Below are 16,319 nucleotides of genomic sequence, written 5' to 3' on the forward strand. Positions count from 1 at the left end.
AAGCATTTACCTTCGGACCTAATCCTATGTATATACTGCATGAATATGGCCTAATGGTCTTCAGAATGGCCAAAATACAGTGAGAGATTTTATTGATTACTGAAGTAGCCTGTGGTAAAATGTAAGTCCCTTAGGACTACCCAGCAGTTGAAGTCATAAAATTATTGAAAGATATCATTCACGTGTCTGGAGACGAATGTGGTTCCAAACGGTAGCAGGGGAACACCACTTGGGGGTCTGTGCTCGACAGGAGAATAAACTTTCCCCCCCCTTTTTTTTTTCCTCTCTAAGAACAGAGAATAGATTTGGGGGCTGCTTGGTACTACTTTAGTGATCTGTTTCTTAAGTTCCAAAAATCCAAAAAGAAACAAAAAATTGAGCACTGAGCATATGTATGATGAAACCTTTTATTTTTTAAAAACTATTTATAAAATTTTTGCAGGGTTTTCAGCAAAGGTTGTGGACATATCCAAGGAATAACCGACGTTATGTACAAATGCCATCTTCAGCAGCAATTAGTGTATGGTATTTCACTAAATTGGCAGAGTAAAGAAAAAAGCATCGAGATTATTCTGACCGTGGATTAGGCATTTTAACCAAAAAATAAAAATAAAAAATGGCGCCATGTGAGAACGCAAAATCTAGAGCTTGGAACAAAAGCAGTCTGTTGAGCATGTTTGAAAAGAAGGATGGATAAGATGAACAGAAGAAAAGAAAGAACCAAAAATTGCCACTGAGACTCCATAAAGAAAAGAATGGTACCGCAGATGTGGTTTCATGTGTATAGTGCGCAAGGCCTTTGAAATCCGGCTCCTATGCTAGTTTGAGGCTTTGACAGTATAAATTGTTGCAAGGATAACTTAAGGTTTTGATCTCAATTTTTTTGTGCTGGAATGCAACATACTCTACACAGACAGCAGCTAGTGAAATTATTCAACTTATGTTATTGGTTCCACATGCCTGGATATAAACTGGAAAGATCTTAGCTTAAACTTCAAAGCCGAACAGCTTCCCCCCGTTCCTGAACAGCAGGTCTACGAACAGCTTGAGGAATTCTAACATGAGGGGGAAACAAAATATATGGGAAATACAAAGAAAAAGATTGAACCAACTTAGAATGTTGTCTTAAGAATCAACTCATGGTTGGCTTGGCTTGAGGGTAATGACTTATCTGAAACAGATGGATTTTCTGCTTGTCACAACATCATTTTGTTCTCAGTTTTGAACCATAACTATTGGTCTCTAATCATTATCCCGGAAACCCTCATATATTTTTTATGTGATCACATCCGAAGTTACCGTGCACGAAACAAGAGGAGTTGAGCTAGAAAGGTTTCCGAGAAACGAAAACCATCACAGGTTCCTCTCATCTGCTGTCATAACTCATAACACAACACATGCCCAAAATCAGGTGCTCGATCAGTAACAAGGCCTCATCTCCTTGCATTTCCTGTAATGAATTGGAAGATAAGAACAGGCTGCATGACACAAGTGAAAGTAGATCAGATGTTAACGGGAAGCATGTTAAGTGAGCAAGTTTAGTGACCAAGGTTCAGTTGCATATATCTTTCAGTCCAAAGAAGTAAGACTACATACGGCAAGTCCAATGCATGCAGTTCTCAGGCCCACTTGTAAAAAGAAAAATTCCTTCGGGAGTGTCTTCCAACCCGATACAACAATGATGAGTTGGCACATAATGTGATCAAAACAAGATTAGAGCAGCTTCTTTCTCTCAAAGAAGGTCTTTAGATGCCAGAACTGCAAGCCTGCCACCGATAAACATACAACGAGTGAAAGCAAACTTAGCCATGCCATCCCAAAAGTCGTTATTATGTTCATTTCGTGCATTTCTTCCTCCCTGAAACATTATCGGGAAACAAAACATTCAATTCGTGCAAATGACAAGCAAGGCTACTGAATATTTGATGAGGGCTTCGCATCCTAGTGGGGAAGCGGTCCAAGGATGATGAAACCAACAAAACTTTTCAGTTCATTTAGCATTTGAAAAGTCGGAATATAATTAGCCAAACTTTATACAATGCAACAGATTGAAAGCTGCTGGCAAAAGATAATTACTTTTGAAATCAAGAGATAATTACTTCTGAAATCAAAAAGGAAATGTAATGCAAACCATGCACCATAGACCACCATTCTCTTAGAGACAAAATAAGAGGGAAGGTTAGTTTTAGGGTTGATTCATAAAAATTCAACAGAACATCCTGGTTCACATCTGCACAGATATAATCTGCACTGAGTCATATCTGTCCTGCATAGACTTGATGGTAGCCACACATTTGGATCAGTCAGCTCTGCAAAATTTTCACTACTCCAACAAAGAATCTTTTCTCAAATAGAAAAAATGTTTAAATATCATTTGTATTACCTTGAACGAAGAGAGAACATCTCATCATGGATTGACTGAATGGTATCCCTCAGTTTAAACAACTCCAGCTGCATGACCTACAAAGGAAATCATAACACAGGCGTATTAGAGCAAATTCCATGCCAGCTTGCAACAAAGTGAATCTATGGATTAGGCTTTCTCTGTTACAGATTAAAGAAAACTTTTGCATCCTGTGAACCATCTTCCAGATAAAAGTCAAACAGTCAACTCATAAATGAGAAACTATGTTTTGAAAGAAAGAATTCACTGTTCAAGAAGCTTAAAGAATTCAATTTCTTAAAGATTAGAGATTAGGAAAGCTGAGGAGGGGGAAAACCAAAATTTTCATCCACATAAAAATGAATGGCAATATTTTTATGTTGTTCATATCACGCAACATATGCAGGACCAAAATGCTGACAGATACAGAATAACAAGGAAAGAGCAACTTCTCTGGCCCAGCCCTGCTCAGGAATATGAGAAAAGATGAAACTGTAGATGATTTGAACACCATATGGCATCTAGGTTAAGAATTTAGCAAGCTCATTTTGCATACTCATTTTCTTGGTCAAGGATCAATAAATGCCTAACTTCATCAAACAACTTACCTTTCACACAATCAATTCAAACAAATTTATTGTCATCATCAACAGGCAAGCCTTCTCCCATCAAAAATGTGGTAGGCCATAGAGTAAAATTCTTGAGGCACTGTTTAGATGACTAGACCAAAATCCTATAGGAATCGTGGGTTTGGGCCACTACAACCACCTAACAAGCCTAGCATTCTCCAAACAGACCTAGCCTCCTAGAGGAATTGTGGTTAAGAATTTCTTGGGGCATGGGATCTTGAAACTAAATTCCTTCTGGTTGCATTTGGTAGCTGGTAATCTAGGTAAAAATTCGTTGGGCTCTTGAACCTCTTGAACCTAAAATCCTTTTGGTTGCGTTTAGTAGCTGGCAATTTATCCAGATTGCCAGCAAGTTAAAGTGGGTCCATTGGATTATAGCATTTGGTATGTTTTTTGGATGGCAATCCAAATTGTCTTGGCAATCTACATTGCCTCGCATGAGGCAATCTAGATAGTCTTAGAGAGGGGTGATTATCCAGATTATCACTTTTTTGATAATATTATAATAAAAATTTTGAACAAAATTATCCCTCAAAAAAATCATAGAGCACCAGTGCCGGTGCTCTTCTTTCTCGCTCTGTCCGTGGCTTCTCCGCACCCAACCCTCCCTCCTCACCCCCCACCCTCCCTCCCTCAGTGCCACCCGTGAGTCCTCCATGTGTGCTCGCCCCTCCCACCCATGCCTTCCCACGGTTCCTCTGCCCTCATCCCCCACCACCCTCTGCGGCTCCTCTGTGCTTGTTCCCATCACCCCCATGGCTCCTCTACGCACACTCGCTCCACCCCCCAGCCTGCTCGTGGCTCCACCCTCATCCCCCACCACACCTCCCCCCTCGCATCTCCTTCATACTCGTCTCCACTACCCCCATGGCTCCTCTATGCATGCCCACCCCCCGTCGTGCCCATGATTCCCCACACCCCAGGCCCGCGACTTCTCCACATCACCACCATACCCACACCACTAGGAAGAAAGAATAGCACCAGGGCAAAAATAGATTTTGAGAATTTTGATACTATATTATCGGTAATCTTTGTCATACCAAACATGTCAATCAAAATTTTCAGTAATTTTACCGTAAAATTATCGCATGTACTAAACATAATAACCAATATTAATGGCAATTTAATTGGTAGCAATCTATCTTAAATGCAATCTACATTACCTTCCAAGATTGCCCGGCGATGCACCATATGCAACCGTCATTCTTATCTCCTAATTTGGTTTTCTGCTTTTTTTGATATAACCTCTTCTGTTCTTGCTAGAATTCCATTCTTGCTGCATCACTAAACCTTACTGTAGCTTGACGCATGTTAGAAGTTACTGGTAATGCCACATGATACGAAAATGTCTTTTTGCTTAGGCATATCTTAAACAACACTATCATATAAATCAGCTGAGTCAATATGATATCATCTTTTGATTTCCACCTTATCCTTATTTGTTTAGTAATGCCAGAACATAAAAACAAGCCACCATGTTTTCCTTCCTAACATAAAGCAATACTAGCCTCCAAAAATTGCTCTTTCAAAAATCTTTTGCACCATCCTGTATCATAACCTCATCGCATATTCTTTATTTTAGATAAATGATTGTAGTTAAACCATGTTTCCTTTTGTACAGTAGGAATAGGTGCAATGCCAATGTATGCATCTATTGGCAGCACTTTTGTAAATAATGCAGCGGGCCTCTTTAAGCCCCATTTCTCCAAGTTAAATAATGGAATAAAGAGGTGCTATCAATAAAAGGGGAGTAAAAGCTGATGTTACATAGAACAAGGAGAGAAAAGTTTTGCTTGAAATTTGTAAATTACTTCAGTATTATATTCGTAAAATAAATTAATTCGAAACGGAACATTATTTATAGTGGAACTCTGGATTTGAATCAAAGACAAACTTGACAGGACCTAGAGGGAAAAAAATTCCAGTACATGAAGTTCAATTTGATAATATGAAGATACTTGATTTTTTTATCAAAGACTTTAATAAATATGAACAAATTTTTAGAAACTTTTACCACAAAAAACTTTTGCTTAAGCAGAGACTGATGCCACTTTTTTATTGCTTTAACTCCATCCAATAAAGTAGAGATAGAGTTAAGGACTATTAGTCAACTAGTTGTTGGATAGGACTTAAAAACTAATTTGCTTCAAAGATTTTAGCAGCTACATAATTGTATAGGGTATGTGCTCACTGCTTGGATATAGGAATCTATCAGGTGCCCTCCACTTTCTTTTGTGTTTTGAATAGATTTTGATATTTTTCTATGTAGGGTCTTATAGAGATATGAATTTGCTACTTTAATGAGTCCTACGTCTTGTCAACAAATATTTGTAAGTATCTCATCTATCTCTTTTCTTACTTTTCTTATAGAAAAAAAATCTCGAAATATCCTGATTGAAAAATTTTTTAGCAAGATTTTAAATCTAATGGAACAAAATTGTCTTGATTTTTGCATGGAATAGAATGAGCTACCATCCCCTGACCTATCCAAATACTTGAGATAGAGGATATCCCAAGATATGCCAATCGGGATGCTGGGACAATGGCAAGATGATCCGATCCTGACACATGGGGATGGTACCTTGTGTTTTGGTGTCCCATAGGATTTCCCATGGGAACTTGTGTCCTTGATATTTAGTAGATCTCATTATGCTGTAAGTTCAGAAAGCAAGAGGAGGATAGATTCAGATTTCATAACATTATTTCAGATCTCCACCTATCGTAGGTCTTATCTTTTAGATTGGTGGTTCATCACACTTCACGAACTCAGCTAATTACAATGGTGAAGTAAATTGGATAGATTCAAATCTAAATTTTATGAAAATAGTTCAAATTTAGGTTGACTTATGTTAGACCAATCCATCATGCTCTAATTCAAAAATCACCCCACCCTGTCCAGGTTTGTCGGAACAAGTTCATCGGGGAAATGGATTTGCTTGAAAACTATTCTCATGTTGATTTCAATCCCTACAAGAAATCAACATACTCCCTACATGGAATAGAACCAGATATAAAACTTGAGTTTGTCAAACAAATTCTCAACCCAACTACTATAAAGAAAGATGGTACCAATAAATATGAAAAACATCGACAGTATAAAGTTAAAGCAACTGCCTAGCAGCCCCTCCTACACAGACTGTCTAGACAGTCGAGGAACACATTTTCTATAATCATGCCAAACTACCATGTTACTTACGATGATCTAAGAGATCATTTTATCTACTAAAGGAAACTTCATCGTCAAAATAGAACATGAGTTTTGCCTGTAAAAAGTCTTCCAATAAAATGAAAGTAGATAGAGGACTCCAAAATACTGATCATGTATCTGATATTCATATGCGAGAAGTCTTGCAATATCACCATCCCAATGACTAAGCTTACAATGCTTAATTCAACATATCATTGGCCCATTAAAATAATCCATTTTGACTTCAATGACATGCTCATCTTATAATTTTGACACTTATCAGCGATAGATAGCTAGCACAGAGAACCACAGAAAGAGGAACTGTAGATTTACCATGTTAAAACAAAGACATCTTGACCAAAGACATAAAACGATGTAGGCCCATGTGAGGACTCTAAAGAACTATGGAATTTTCCACATTATACTTCCTATGGGAATAATATGCATAAAGATCCAAACCAGCAACAACATCCCTCAGGAAACAACAACAGCAAAGAGTGGGAAGCCAAATTGGCATAATCTCATTGCACTTCTTTGATTGTGGCACAATTCATTATCAATATATCACACTGTACACCATAGTTATGCGGCATCATAATACTAAAATAGCTTCTATGAACTAGAGGAGAAAATCAGGTGACTTTTATTTTCTTCTTTATCTATTTAAGAAATTCTTGTTTTCTATGCTCTTTGTGTGTGCGCGCACGCGCTTGCGATCACAGATGCGTGTGCAGATGAGGCGGTGTCTTAATTTAAAATAACTATTCAATAGCATGATAAGATCCCACAACTGATAGCCCTTTTTTTTCTATTGTTGTTGTTTGATAACTGATTATAAAGCGATACAGGTTTTAAATCCCATGGAAATAAGATGTCTTATTTTCTTCATGGACGGGACAACAGTCTGTATCATGCACCTCAACAGATATCCTCTATCTCTCTCCCTTTCTTCTTTCCTTTCTTTCATTCTATTTTTTTTATTTTTTTTTCTTTTTTCTTCTATTCTTTCTTTTCTTCTATCTTTCTTTTCTTTCTTTTTCTCATTTTTTTCTTCTCCTATCCTTTATTTTTCTCATTTTTCTTCTCATTTTCTTTCATTTTTTTTTCTTTTTTCATCTTTCTTTTTTTTCTCTTTCCTACTTCCCTCCTTGCATGGATGGATTTTAGATCCTGAATCCATCCCATTGAGATGTAAAACCTTATCCAAGAGAATAGGAAATCATTGGCGATAAAATTTTTAAAACTTCAAATAAGTTGCTTACATCAAGATGCTCCTTCTTAGCAATATTTGTCCAGTCTTTGGTGGCGACGCCAGTCCTCCAGTCCAAATCGAGCGTCACCGTGACGGGCGGCTCGTGGACAGGCGTCCAAAAGCACGCCAAGTAATCCCCAGCCTCCAACGCATTGAAAGCAAAATTCCCCGACTCCACTTTATCCGCGGAGTGGATGACATTCCCCTTGGGCGACGAAATCTGAATAAATTCCAAACAATAATTAAAAAAAAAACATAATAGAATTAAAACGAGGAAAATAGGTCAGATCAGATTAGAATATAAGATGATTTGGGATTGAGGAGAGATGGGAACTATAGGGTTCGTTATTGTACCCGGGCGATGATGCGGTGGGAGTCGGGAAGTGTGCTAGAGCCGTCGGGTTTGACGACGGTGTACTTGCCGACGGCCATGGCGCGGAGCTTGATGTCCTCGGTGATGCACTTGGGTTTGCCCGATTGGAGGTCGAAGTGGAGGGATCGGGTGGGCGAGGCCAAGAGAGAGGCCACCGCCAGTGCCAGCGCCAAGCGGAGAACCGCCGATCCTCCAATTCCTGGTTCCATGATTCACACAAGGACAAAAAGAAAAAATTGGATGCTCTCTTTTCTTTTCGTTTCTCCTTCTCCGCTCCTATACTCGGATTGGATCTGGAGCCGATGGGGAGATCGAAGAGGAAATACGAAAACAGATTGAAGATTGCGGCGTTGCTGAGAATGTGAGACCCGAACGCCAGCAGAAAAGAAATACGCCGTTCGTTGCTGCCACGCGAACGCATGCACGGTGGGCTGGATTCGCTAGAACTGGCCTGATCCAAGGCTGTGCTTTGGGTTGGGCTTTTCTATGGGGGCAAGGCTTTATTTCGGTTTGTTAACATTGATTTGATTTAAGTTAGGTTGTGTTGGAGGTCAAGGCTTTGGGTGGGGTAACGTGAACGGATCCGGACTCGGCACCTCGAGCTCAAGAAAGCCATCCTGGTTAGAAATTATGGATTCAGGTTGGGATTGGATCAAGCCGGATAAGCCCGGACTTGTGTTGGAGTCCCGGACAAGGGCTGGAGTCAAGTGCTATCACGTTAGATTGGGTTTTGATTCCTCCTAACCGGAACTTGAATCCATTAGATGATTTTGGTTTATGTTTTAGTCCAGACCCTATCGATCAAATGGTTGGATTAGCTTCAGCTTCATGTCTGTGTGGTAGATTTGTCGTGAGATCTATTGAATCTACAAGTCAGATCCAAAGTCTATTGTCTAATATCTTGCTTGACTTTCACTTAATTTGGACTAATTGTGAATTGAGTCCAAGTCCGGATGACAAAAAACAATTGACGAATGTGATAGCTTCAAAGTGTAATGATTGGCTTTGATAAGAAGAGTTTGTAGCTGCCGCCTGATGAGCATACTGAAGTTTACGTAACTGGCTCGCAGAAATCTTGTGGAAACAAGCTAAAGAGAGAACTACTTCAATCACTAATCTCGTGAGAATGGATGCCCATATGCTATTTTATAGGTTATAGTTTCGGGTATCCAAGCCCATGCCATTTTGACTCATGACTGGTAATTTGGCAAGTATTTTTAATTTTTATTTTTTGGCGGGGGTGGGGGGTGGTGTAGAAAAGAAGCTATAGCTTCATTACAAGATGAAAAAGATACACATAGTTTTCAAGTACAAGATAACAATTGGCACAACACAAAAATATACAAAACATCCATCAACAGGTGACCATCCATACAAAATCAATCAAACAGGAAGTCTAGCAGCCCAATGCTGAAATTTAAAAGAAAGGCCGACTGTGCTCCACGCCCAGTAGCTTTGTTGAATAAACATCACAGCAGGTGAAATAGGATCATTAATTAGGGAGCAATATTTAAGACGCCACAGTTTATACCCGTAATTAAATATTGCTCCCTTATTAACATGCGTTCAGTAAGCAGGCCGTTGAAGTTTGTGAGAGCAAGACGTTGAGTATTGCCCAAAAATGCCAGGTTTATAACCTGCGCACAGAACAAAATCATGAATTTTAAGACGTTTAGCTAGTGAAAAACCCGCAATAAATGGGGGGAGGACATTCCTTGTTTTTGCTCTACCCAGCCCACCATGCAGGCGTTCGCGTGGCAGCAACGAACGGCGTATTTCTTTTCCGCTGGCGTTCGAGTCTCACATTCTCAGCAACGCCGCAATCTTCAGTCGGTTTTCGTATTTCCTCTCTGATCTTCCCATCGGCTCCAGATCCAATCCGAGCACAGGAGCGGAGAAGGAGAAACGAAAAGAAAAGAGAGCATCCAATCTTTTCTTTTTGTCCTTGTGTGAATCATGGAGCCAGGAATTGGAGGATCGGCGGTTCTCCGCTTGGCGCTGGCCCTAGCGGTGGCCTCTCTCTTGGCCTCGCCCACCCGATCCCTCCACTTCGACCTCCAATCGGGCAAACCCAAGTGCATCACCGAGGACATCAAGCTCCGCGCCATGGCCGTCGGCAAGTACACCGTCGTCAAACCCGACGGCTCTAGCACACTTCCCGACTCCCACCGCATCACCGCCCGGGTACAATAACGAACCCTATAGTTCCCATCTCTCCTCAATCCCAAATCATCGTATATTCTAATCTGATCTGACCTATTTTCCTCGTTTTAATTCTATTATATATTTTTTTAATTATTGTTTGGAATTTATTCAGATTTCGTCGCCCAATGGGAATGTCATCCACTCCGCGGAAAAAGTGGAGTCGGGGCATTTTGCTTTCAATGCGTTGGAGGCTGGGAATTACTTGGCGTGCTTTGGGACGCCTGTCCACGAGCCGCCCGTCACGGTGACGCTCGATTTGGACTGGAGGACCGGCGTCGCCACCAAAGACTGGACAAATATTGCTAAGAAGGAGCATCTTGATGTAAGTAACTTATTTGATGTTTTGAAAATTTTATCGTCAATGATTTTCTATTCTCTTGAATAAAATTTTACGTCTCAATGAGACGAATTCAGGATCTAAAATCTATCCATGCAAGAAGGGAAGTAGGAAAGAGAAAAATAAAAAAAAATAAAGAAAGAAAAAAAAAAAAGAAAGAAAATGAGAAGAAAAATGAGAAAAATAAAGGATAAGAGAAGAAAAAAATGAGAAAAAGAAAGATAGAAGAAAAGAAAGAACAAAAAAAAAAAGAAAAAAAAAAGAAAATAGAATGAAAGAAAGGAAAAAAGAAAGGGAGAGAGATAGAAGATATCTGTTGAGGTGCATGATACAGACTGTTATTCCGTCCATGAAGAAAATAAGACATCTTATTTCCATGGAATTTAAAACCTGTATCGCTTTATAATCAGTTATCAAACAACAACAACAGAAAAAAAAAGACTATCGGTTGTGGGATCTTATCATGCTATTGAATAGTTATTTTAAATTAAGACACCACCTCATCTGCACACACATCTATGATTGCAAGCGCATGCGCGCACACACAAAGAGCATAGAAAACAAGAATTTCTTAAATAGATGAAGAAGAAAATAAAAGTCACCTGATTTTCTCCTCTAGTTCATAGAAGCTATTTTAGTATTATGATGCCGCATAACTATTGTGTACAATGTGATATATTGATAATGAATTGTGCCACAATCAAAGAAGTGCAATGAGATGATGCCAATTTGGCTTCCCACTCTTTGCTGTTGTTGTTTCCTGAGGGATGTTGTTGCTGGTTTGGATCTTTATGCATATTATTCCCATAGGAAGTATAATGTGAAAAATTCCATAGTTCTTTAGAGTCCTCACATGGGCCTACATCGTTTTATGTCTTTGATCAAGATATCTTTGTTTTAACATGGTAAATCTACAGTTCCTTTTTCTGTGGTTGTCTGTGCTAGCTATCTACCGCTGATAAGTGTCAAAATTATAAGATGAGCATATCATTCAAGTCAAAATGGATTATTTTAATGGGCCAATGATATGCTGAATTAAGCATTGTAAGCTTAGTCATTGGGATGGTGATATTGCAAGACTTCTCGCATATGAATATCAGATAAATGATCAGTATTTTGGAGTCCTCTATCTACTTTCATTTTATTGGAAGACTTTGTACAGGCAAAACTCATGTTCTATTTTGACGATGAAGTTTCCTTTAGTAGATAAATATGATCTCTTAGATCATCGTAAGTAACATGGTAGTTTGGCATGATTATAGAAAATGTGTTCCTTGACTGTCTAGACAGTCTATGGAGGGGCTGCTAGGCAGTTGCTTTAACTTTATACTGTCGATGTTTTTCATATTTATTGGTACCATCTTTCTTTATAGTAGTTGGGTTGAGAATTTGTTTGACAAACTCAAGTTTTATATCTGGTTCTATTCCATGTAGGGAGCATGTTGATTTCTTGTAGGGATTGAAATCAACATGAGAATAGTTTTCAAGCAAATCCATTTCCCCGGTGAACTTGTTCCGACAAACCTGGACAGGGTGGGCTGATTTTTGAATTAGAGCATGATGGATTGGTCTAACATAAGTCAATCTAAATTTGAACTATTTTCATAAAATTTAGATTTGAATCTATCCAATTTACTTCACCATTGTAATTAGCTGAGTTCATGAAGTGTGATGAACCACCAATCTAAAAGATAAGACCTATGATAGGTGGAGATCTGAAATAATATTATGAAATCTGAATCTATCCTCCTCTTGCTTTCTGAACTTATGGCATAATGAGATCTACTAAATATCAAGGACACAAGTTCCCATGGGAAATCCTATGGGACACCAAAACACAGGGTACCATCCCTATGTGTCGGGATCGGATCATCTTGCCATTGTCCCAGTATCCCGATTGGCATATCTTGGGATATCCTCTATCTTAAGTATTTGGATAGGTCAGGGGACGGTACCTCATTCTATTCCATGCAAAAATCAAGACAATTTTGTTCCATTAGATTTAAAATCTTGCTAAAAAATTTTTCAATCAGGATATTTCGAGATTTCTTTTCTATAAGAAAAGTAAGAAAAGAGATAGATGAGATACTTACAAATATTTGTTGACAAGACGTAGGACTCATTAAAGTAGCAAATTCATATCTCTATAAGACCCTACATAGAAAAATATCAAAATCTATTCAAAACACAAAAGAAAGTGGAGGGCACCTGATAGATTTCTATATCCAAGCAGGGAGCACATACCCTACAACTAGTTGACTAAAATCTTTGAAGCAAATTAGTTTTTAAAGTCCTATCCAACAACTAGTTGACTAATAGTCCTTAACTCTATCTCTACTTTATTGGATGGAGTTAAAGCAATAAAAAAGTGGCATCAGTCTCTGCGCAAGCAAAAGTTTTTTTGTGGTAAAAGTTTCTAAAAATTTATTCATATTTACTAAAGTCTTTGATAAAAAAGTCAAGTATCTTCATATTATCAAATTGAACTTCATGTACTGGAATTTTTTTCCCTCTAGGTCCTGTCAAGTTTGTCTTTGATTCAAATCCAGAGTTCCACTATAAATAATGTTCCGTTTTGAATTAATTTATTCTACGAATGTAATACTGAAGTAATTTACAAATTTCAAGCAAAACTTTTCTCTCCACATCAGCTTTTACTCCCCTTTTATTGATAGCACCTCTTTATTCCATTATTTAACTTGGAGAAATGGGACTTAAAGAGGCCCGCTGCATTATTTACAAAAGTGCTGCCAATAGATGCATACATTGGCATTGCACCTGTTCCTACTGTACAAAAGGAAACATGGTTTAACTACCATCATTTATCTAAAATAAAGAATATGCGATGAGGTTATGATACAGGATGGTGCAAAAGATTTTCGAAATAGCAATTTTTGGAGGCTAGTATTGCTTTATGTTAGGAAGGAAAACATGGGGGCTTGTTTTTATATTCTGGCATTACTAAACAAATAAGGATAAGGCGAAAATCAAAAGATGATATCATATTGACTCAGTTGATTTATATGATAGTGTTGTTTAAGATATGCCTAAGCAAAAAGATATTTTTGTATCATGTGGCATTACCAGTAACTTCTAACATGCGGCAAGCTACAGTAAGGTTTAGTGATGCAGCAAGAATGGAATTCTAGCAAGAATAGAAGAGGTTATATCAAAAAAAGCATAAAACCAAATTAGGAGATAAGAATGACGGTTGCATATGGTGCATCGCCGGGCAATCTTGGAAGGTAATGTAGATTATATTCCAGATAGATTGCTACCAATTAAATTGCTATTAATATTGGTTACTATGTTTAGTACATGCAGATAATATTAACGTAAAATTACTGAAAATTTTGATTGACATGTTTGGTATGACAAAGATTATCGATAATATAGTATCAAAATTCTCAAAATCTATTTTTGCCCTGGTGCTATTCTTTCTTCCTAGTGGTGTGGGTATGGTGGTGATGTGGAGAAGTGGCGGGCCTGGGGTGTGGGGAATCATGGACAAGGCGGGGGATGGGCATGCATAGAGGAGCCATGGGGGTAGTGGAGACGAGTATGAAGGAGATGCGAGGGGGGAGGTGTGGTGGGGGATGAGGGTGGAGCCACGAGCAGGCTGTGGGGTGGAGAGAGGGAGCGAGTATGCGTAGAAGAGCCATGAGGGTGATGGGAACAAGCACAGAGGAGCCGCAGAGGGTGGTGGGGGATGAGGGCAGAGGAATCATGGGAAGGCATGGGTGGGAGGGGTGAGCACCCATGGAGGACTCACGGGTGGCACTGAGGGAGGGAGGGTGGGGGGTGAGGAGGGAGGGTTGGGTGCGGAGAAGCCACGGACAGAGCGAAAAAGAAGAGTACCGGCACTGGTGCTTTATGATTTTTTTGAGGGATAATATTGTTCAAAATTTTTATTATAATATTATCAAAAAAGTGGTAATCTGGATAGCCACCCCTCTCCAAGACTATCTAGATTGCCTCATGCGAGGCAATGTAAATTGCCAAGACAATTTGGATTGCCATCCAAAAAATATACCAAATGCTACAATCCAGTGGGCCCACTTTAACTTGCTGGCAATCTGGATAAATTGCTAGCTACCAAACGCAACCAAAAGGATTTTAGGTTCAAGAGCCCAACGAATTTTTACCTAGATTACCATCTACTAAATGCAACCAGAAGGAATTTAGGCTCAAGAGCCCAGGCCCCAAGGAATTCTTAACCACAATTCCTCTAGGAGGCTAGGTCTGTTTGGAGAATGCTAGGCCTGTTAGGTGGTTGTAGTGGCCCAAACCCAAGATTCCTATAGGATTTTGGTCTAGTCGCCTAAATAGGGCCTCAAGAATTTTACTCTATGGCCTACCACATTTTTGATGGGAGAAGGCTTGCTTGTTGATGATGACAATAAATTTGTTTGAATTGATTGTGTGAAAGGTAAGTTGTTTGATGAAGTTAGGCATTTATTGATCCTTGACCAAGAAAATGAGTATGGAAAATGAGCTTGCTAAATTCTTAACCTAGATGCCATATGGTGTTCAAATCATCATACTGTTTCATCTTTTCTCATATTCCTGAGCAGGGGCGGGGCCAGAGAAGTTGCTCTTTCCTTGTTATTCTGTATCTGTCAGCATTTTGGTCCTGCATATGTTGCGTGATATGAACAACATAAAAATATTGCCATTCATTTTTATGTGGATGAAAATTTTGGTTTTCCCCCTCCTCAGCTTTCCTAATCTCTAATCTTTAAGAAATTGAATTCTTTAAGCTTCTTGAACAATGAATTCTTTCTTTGAAAACATAGTTTCTCATTTATGAGTTGACTGTTTGACTTTTATCTGGAAGATGGTTCACAGGATGCAAAAACTGCTTCTTCTTTAATCTGTAACAAAGAAAGCCTAATCCATAGATTCACTTTGTTGCAAGCTGGCATGGAATTGGCTCTAATACACCTGTGTTATGATTTCCTTTGTAGGTCATGCAGCTGGAGTTGTTTAAACTGAGGGATACCATTCAGTCAATCCATGATGAGATGTTCTCTCTTCGTTCAAGGTAATACAAATGATATTTAAACATTTTTTCTATTTGAGAAAAGATTCTTTGTTGGAGTAGTGAAAATTTTACAGAGCTGACTGAACCAAATGTGTGGCTACTATCAAGTCTATGCAGGACAGATCTGACTCAGTGCAGATTATATCTGTGCAGATGTGAACCAGGATGTTCTGTTGAATTTTTATGAATCAACCCTAAAACTAACCTTCCCTCTTATTTTGTCTCTAAGAGAATGGTGGTCTATGGTGCATGGTTTGTATTACATTTCCTTTTTGATTTCAGAAGTAATTATCTCTTGATTTCAAAAGTAATTATCTTTTGCCAGCAGCTTTCAATCTGTTGCATTGTATAAAGTTTGGCTAATTATATTCCGACTTTTAAAATGCTAAATGAACTGAAAAGTTTTGTTGGTTTCATCATCCTTGGACCACTTCCCCACTAGGATGCGAAGCCCTCATCAAATATTCAGTAGCCTTGCTTGTCATTTGCACGAATTGAATGTTTTGTTTCCTGATAATGTTTCAGGGAGGAAGAAATGCACGAAATGAACATAATAACGACTTTTGGGATGGCATGGCTAAGTTTGCTTTCACTCGTTGTATGTTTATCGGTGGCAGGCTTGCAGTTCTGGCATCTAAAGACCTTCTTTGAGAGAAAGAAGCTGCTCTAATCTTGTTTTGATCACATTATGTGCCAACTCATCATTGTTGTATCGGGTTGAAGGACACTCCCGAAGGAATTTTTCTTTTTACAAGTGGGCCTGAGAACTGCATGCATTGGACTTGCCGCATGTAGTCTTACTTATTTGGACTGAAAGATATATGCAACTGAACCTTGGTCACTAAACCTGCTCACTTAACATGCTTCCCGTTAACATCTGATCTACTTTCACTTGTGTCATGCAGCCTG

The 16,319-nt window shown here is 38.9% G+C and overlaps 2 protein-coding genes across 2 annotated transcripts; one reads left to right on the forward strand and one right to left on the reverse strand.

Annotated features, from left to right (window-relative positions):
- Positions 1–1,537: 1,537 nt before the first annotated feature.
- Positions 1,538–8,168, reverse strand: LOC105041771 (transmembrane emp24 domain-containing protein p24delta7). The gene is made up of 4 exons (XM_010918794.3): positions 7,806–8,168; positions 7,462–7,671; positions 2,384–2,460; positions 1,538–1,858 (listed from the first exon to the last, which is right to left on the reverse strand). Exons 1-4 carry the CDS (start codon positions 8,031–8,033, stop codon positions 1,714–1,716), a joined length of 660 nt encoding a protein of 219 aa, XP_010917096.1. The 5' UTR covers positions 8,034–8,168; the 3' UTR covers positions 1,538–1,713.
- Positions 8,169–9,526: 1,358 nt separating this feature from the next.
- On the forward strand, positions 9,527–16,295 carry LOC105041770 (transmembrane emp24 domain-containing protein p24delta7). Its single transcript, XM_010918793.4, has 4 exons — positions 9,527–10,008; positions 10,142–10,351; positions 15,334–15,410; positions 15,936–16,295. Exons 1-4 carry the CDS (start codon positions 9,781–9,783, stop codon positions 16,078–16,080), a joined length of 660 nt encoding a protein of 219 aa, XP_010917095.1. The 5' UTR covers positions 9,527–9,780; the 3' UTR covers positions 16,081–16,295.
- The last annotated feature ends 24 nt before the right edge of the window (positions 16,296–16,319 follow it).

This window comes from Elaeis guineensis, chromosome 3 (assembly GCF_000442705.2).
Source record: "Elaeis guineensis isolate ETL-2024a chromosome 3, EG11, whole genome shotgun sequence".
Taxonomy (NCBI): domain Eukaryota; kingdom Viridiplantae; phylum Streptophyta; class Magnoliopsida; order Arecales; family Arecaceae; genus Elaeis; species Elaeis guineensis.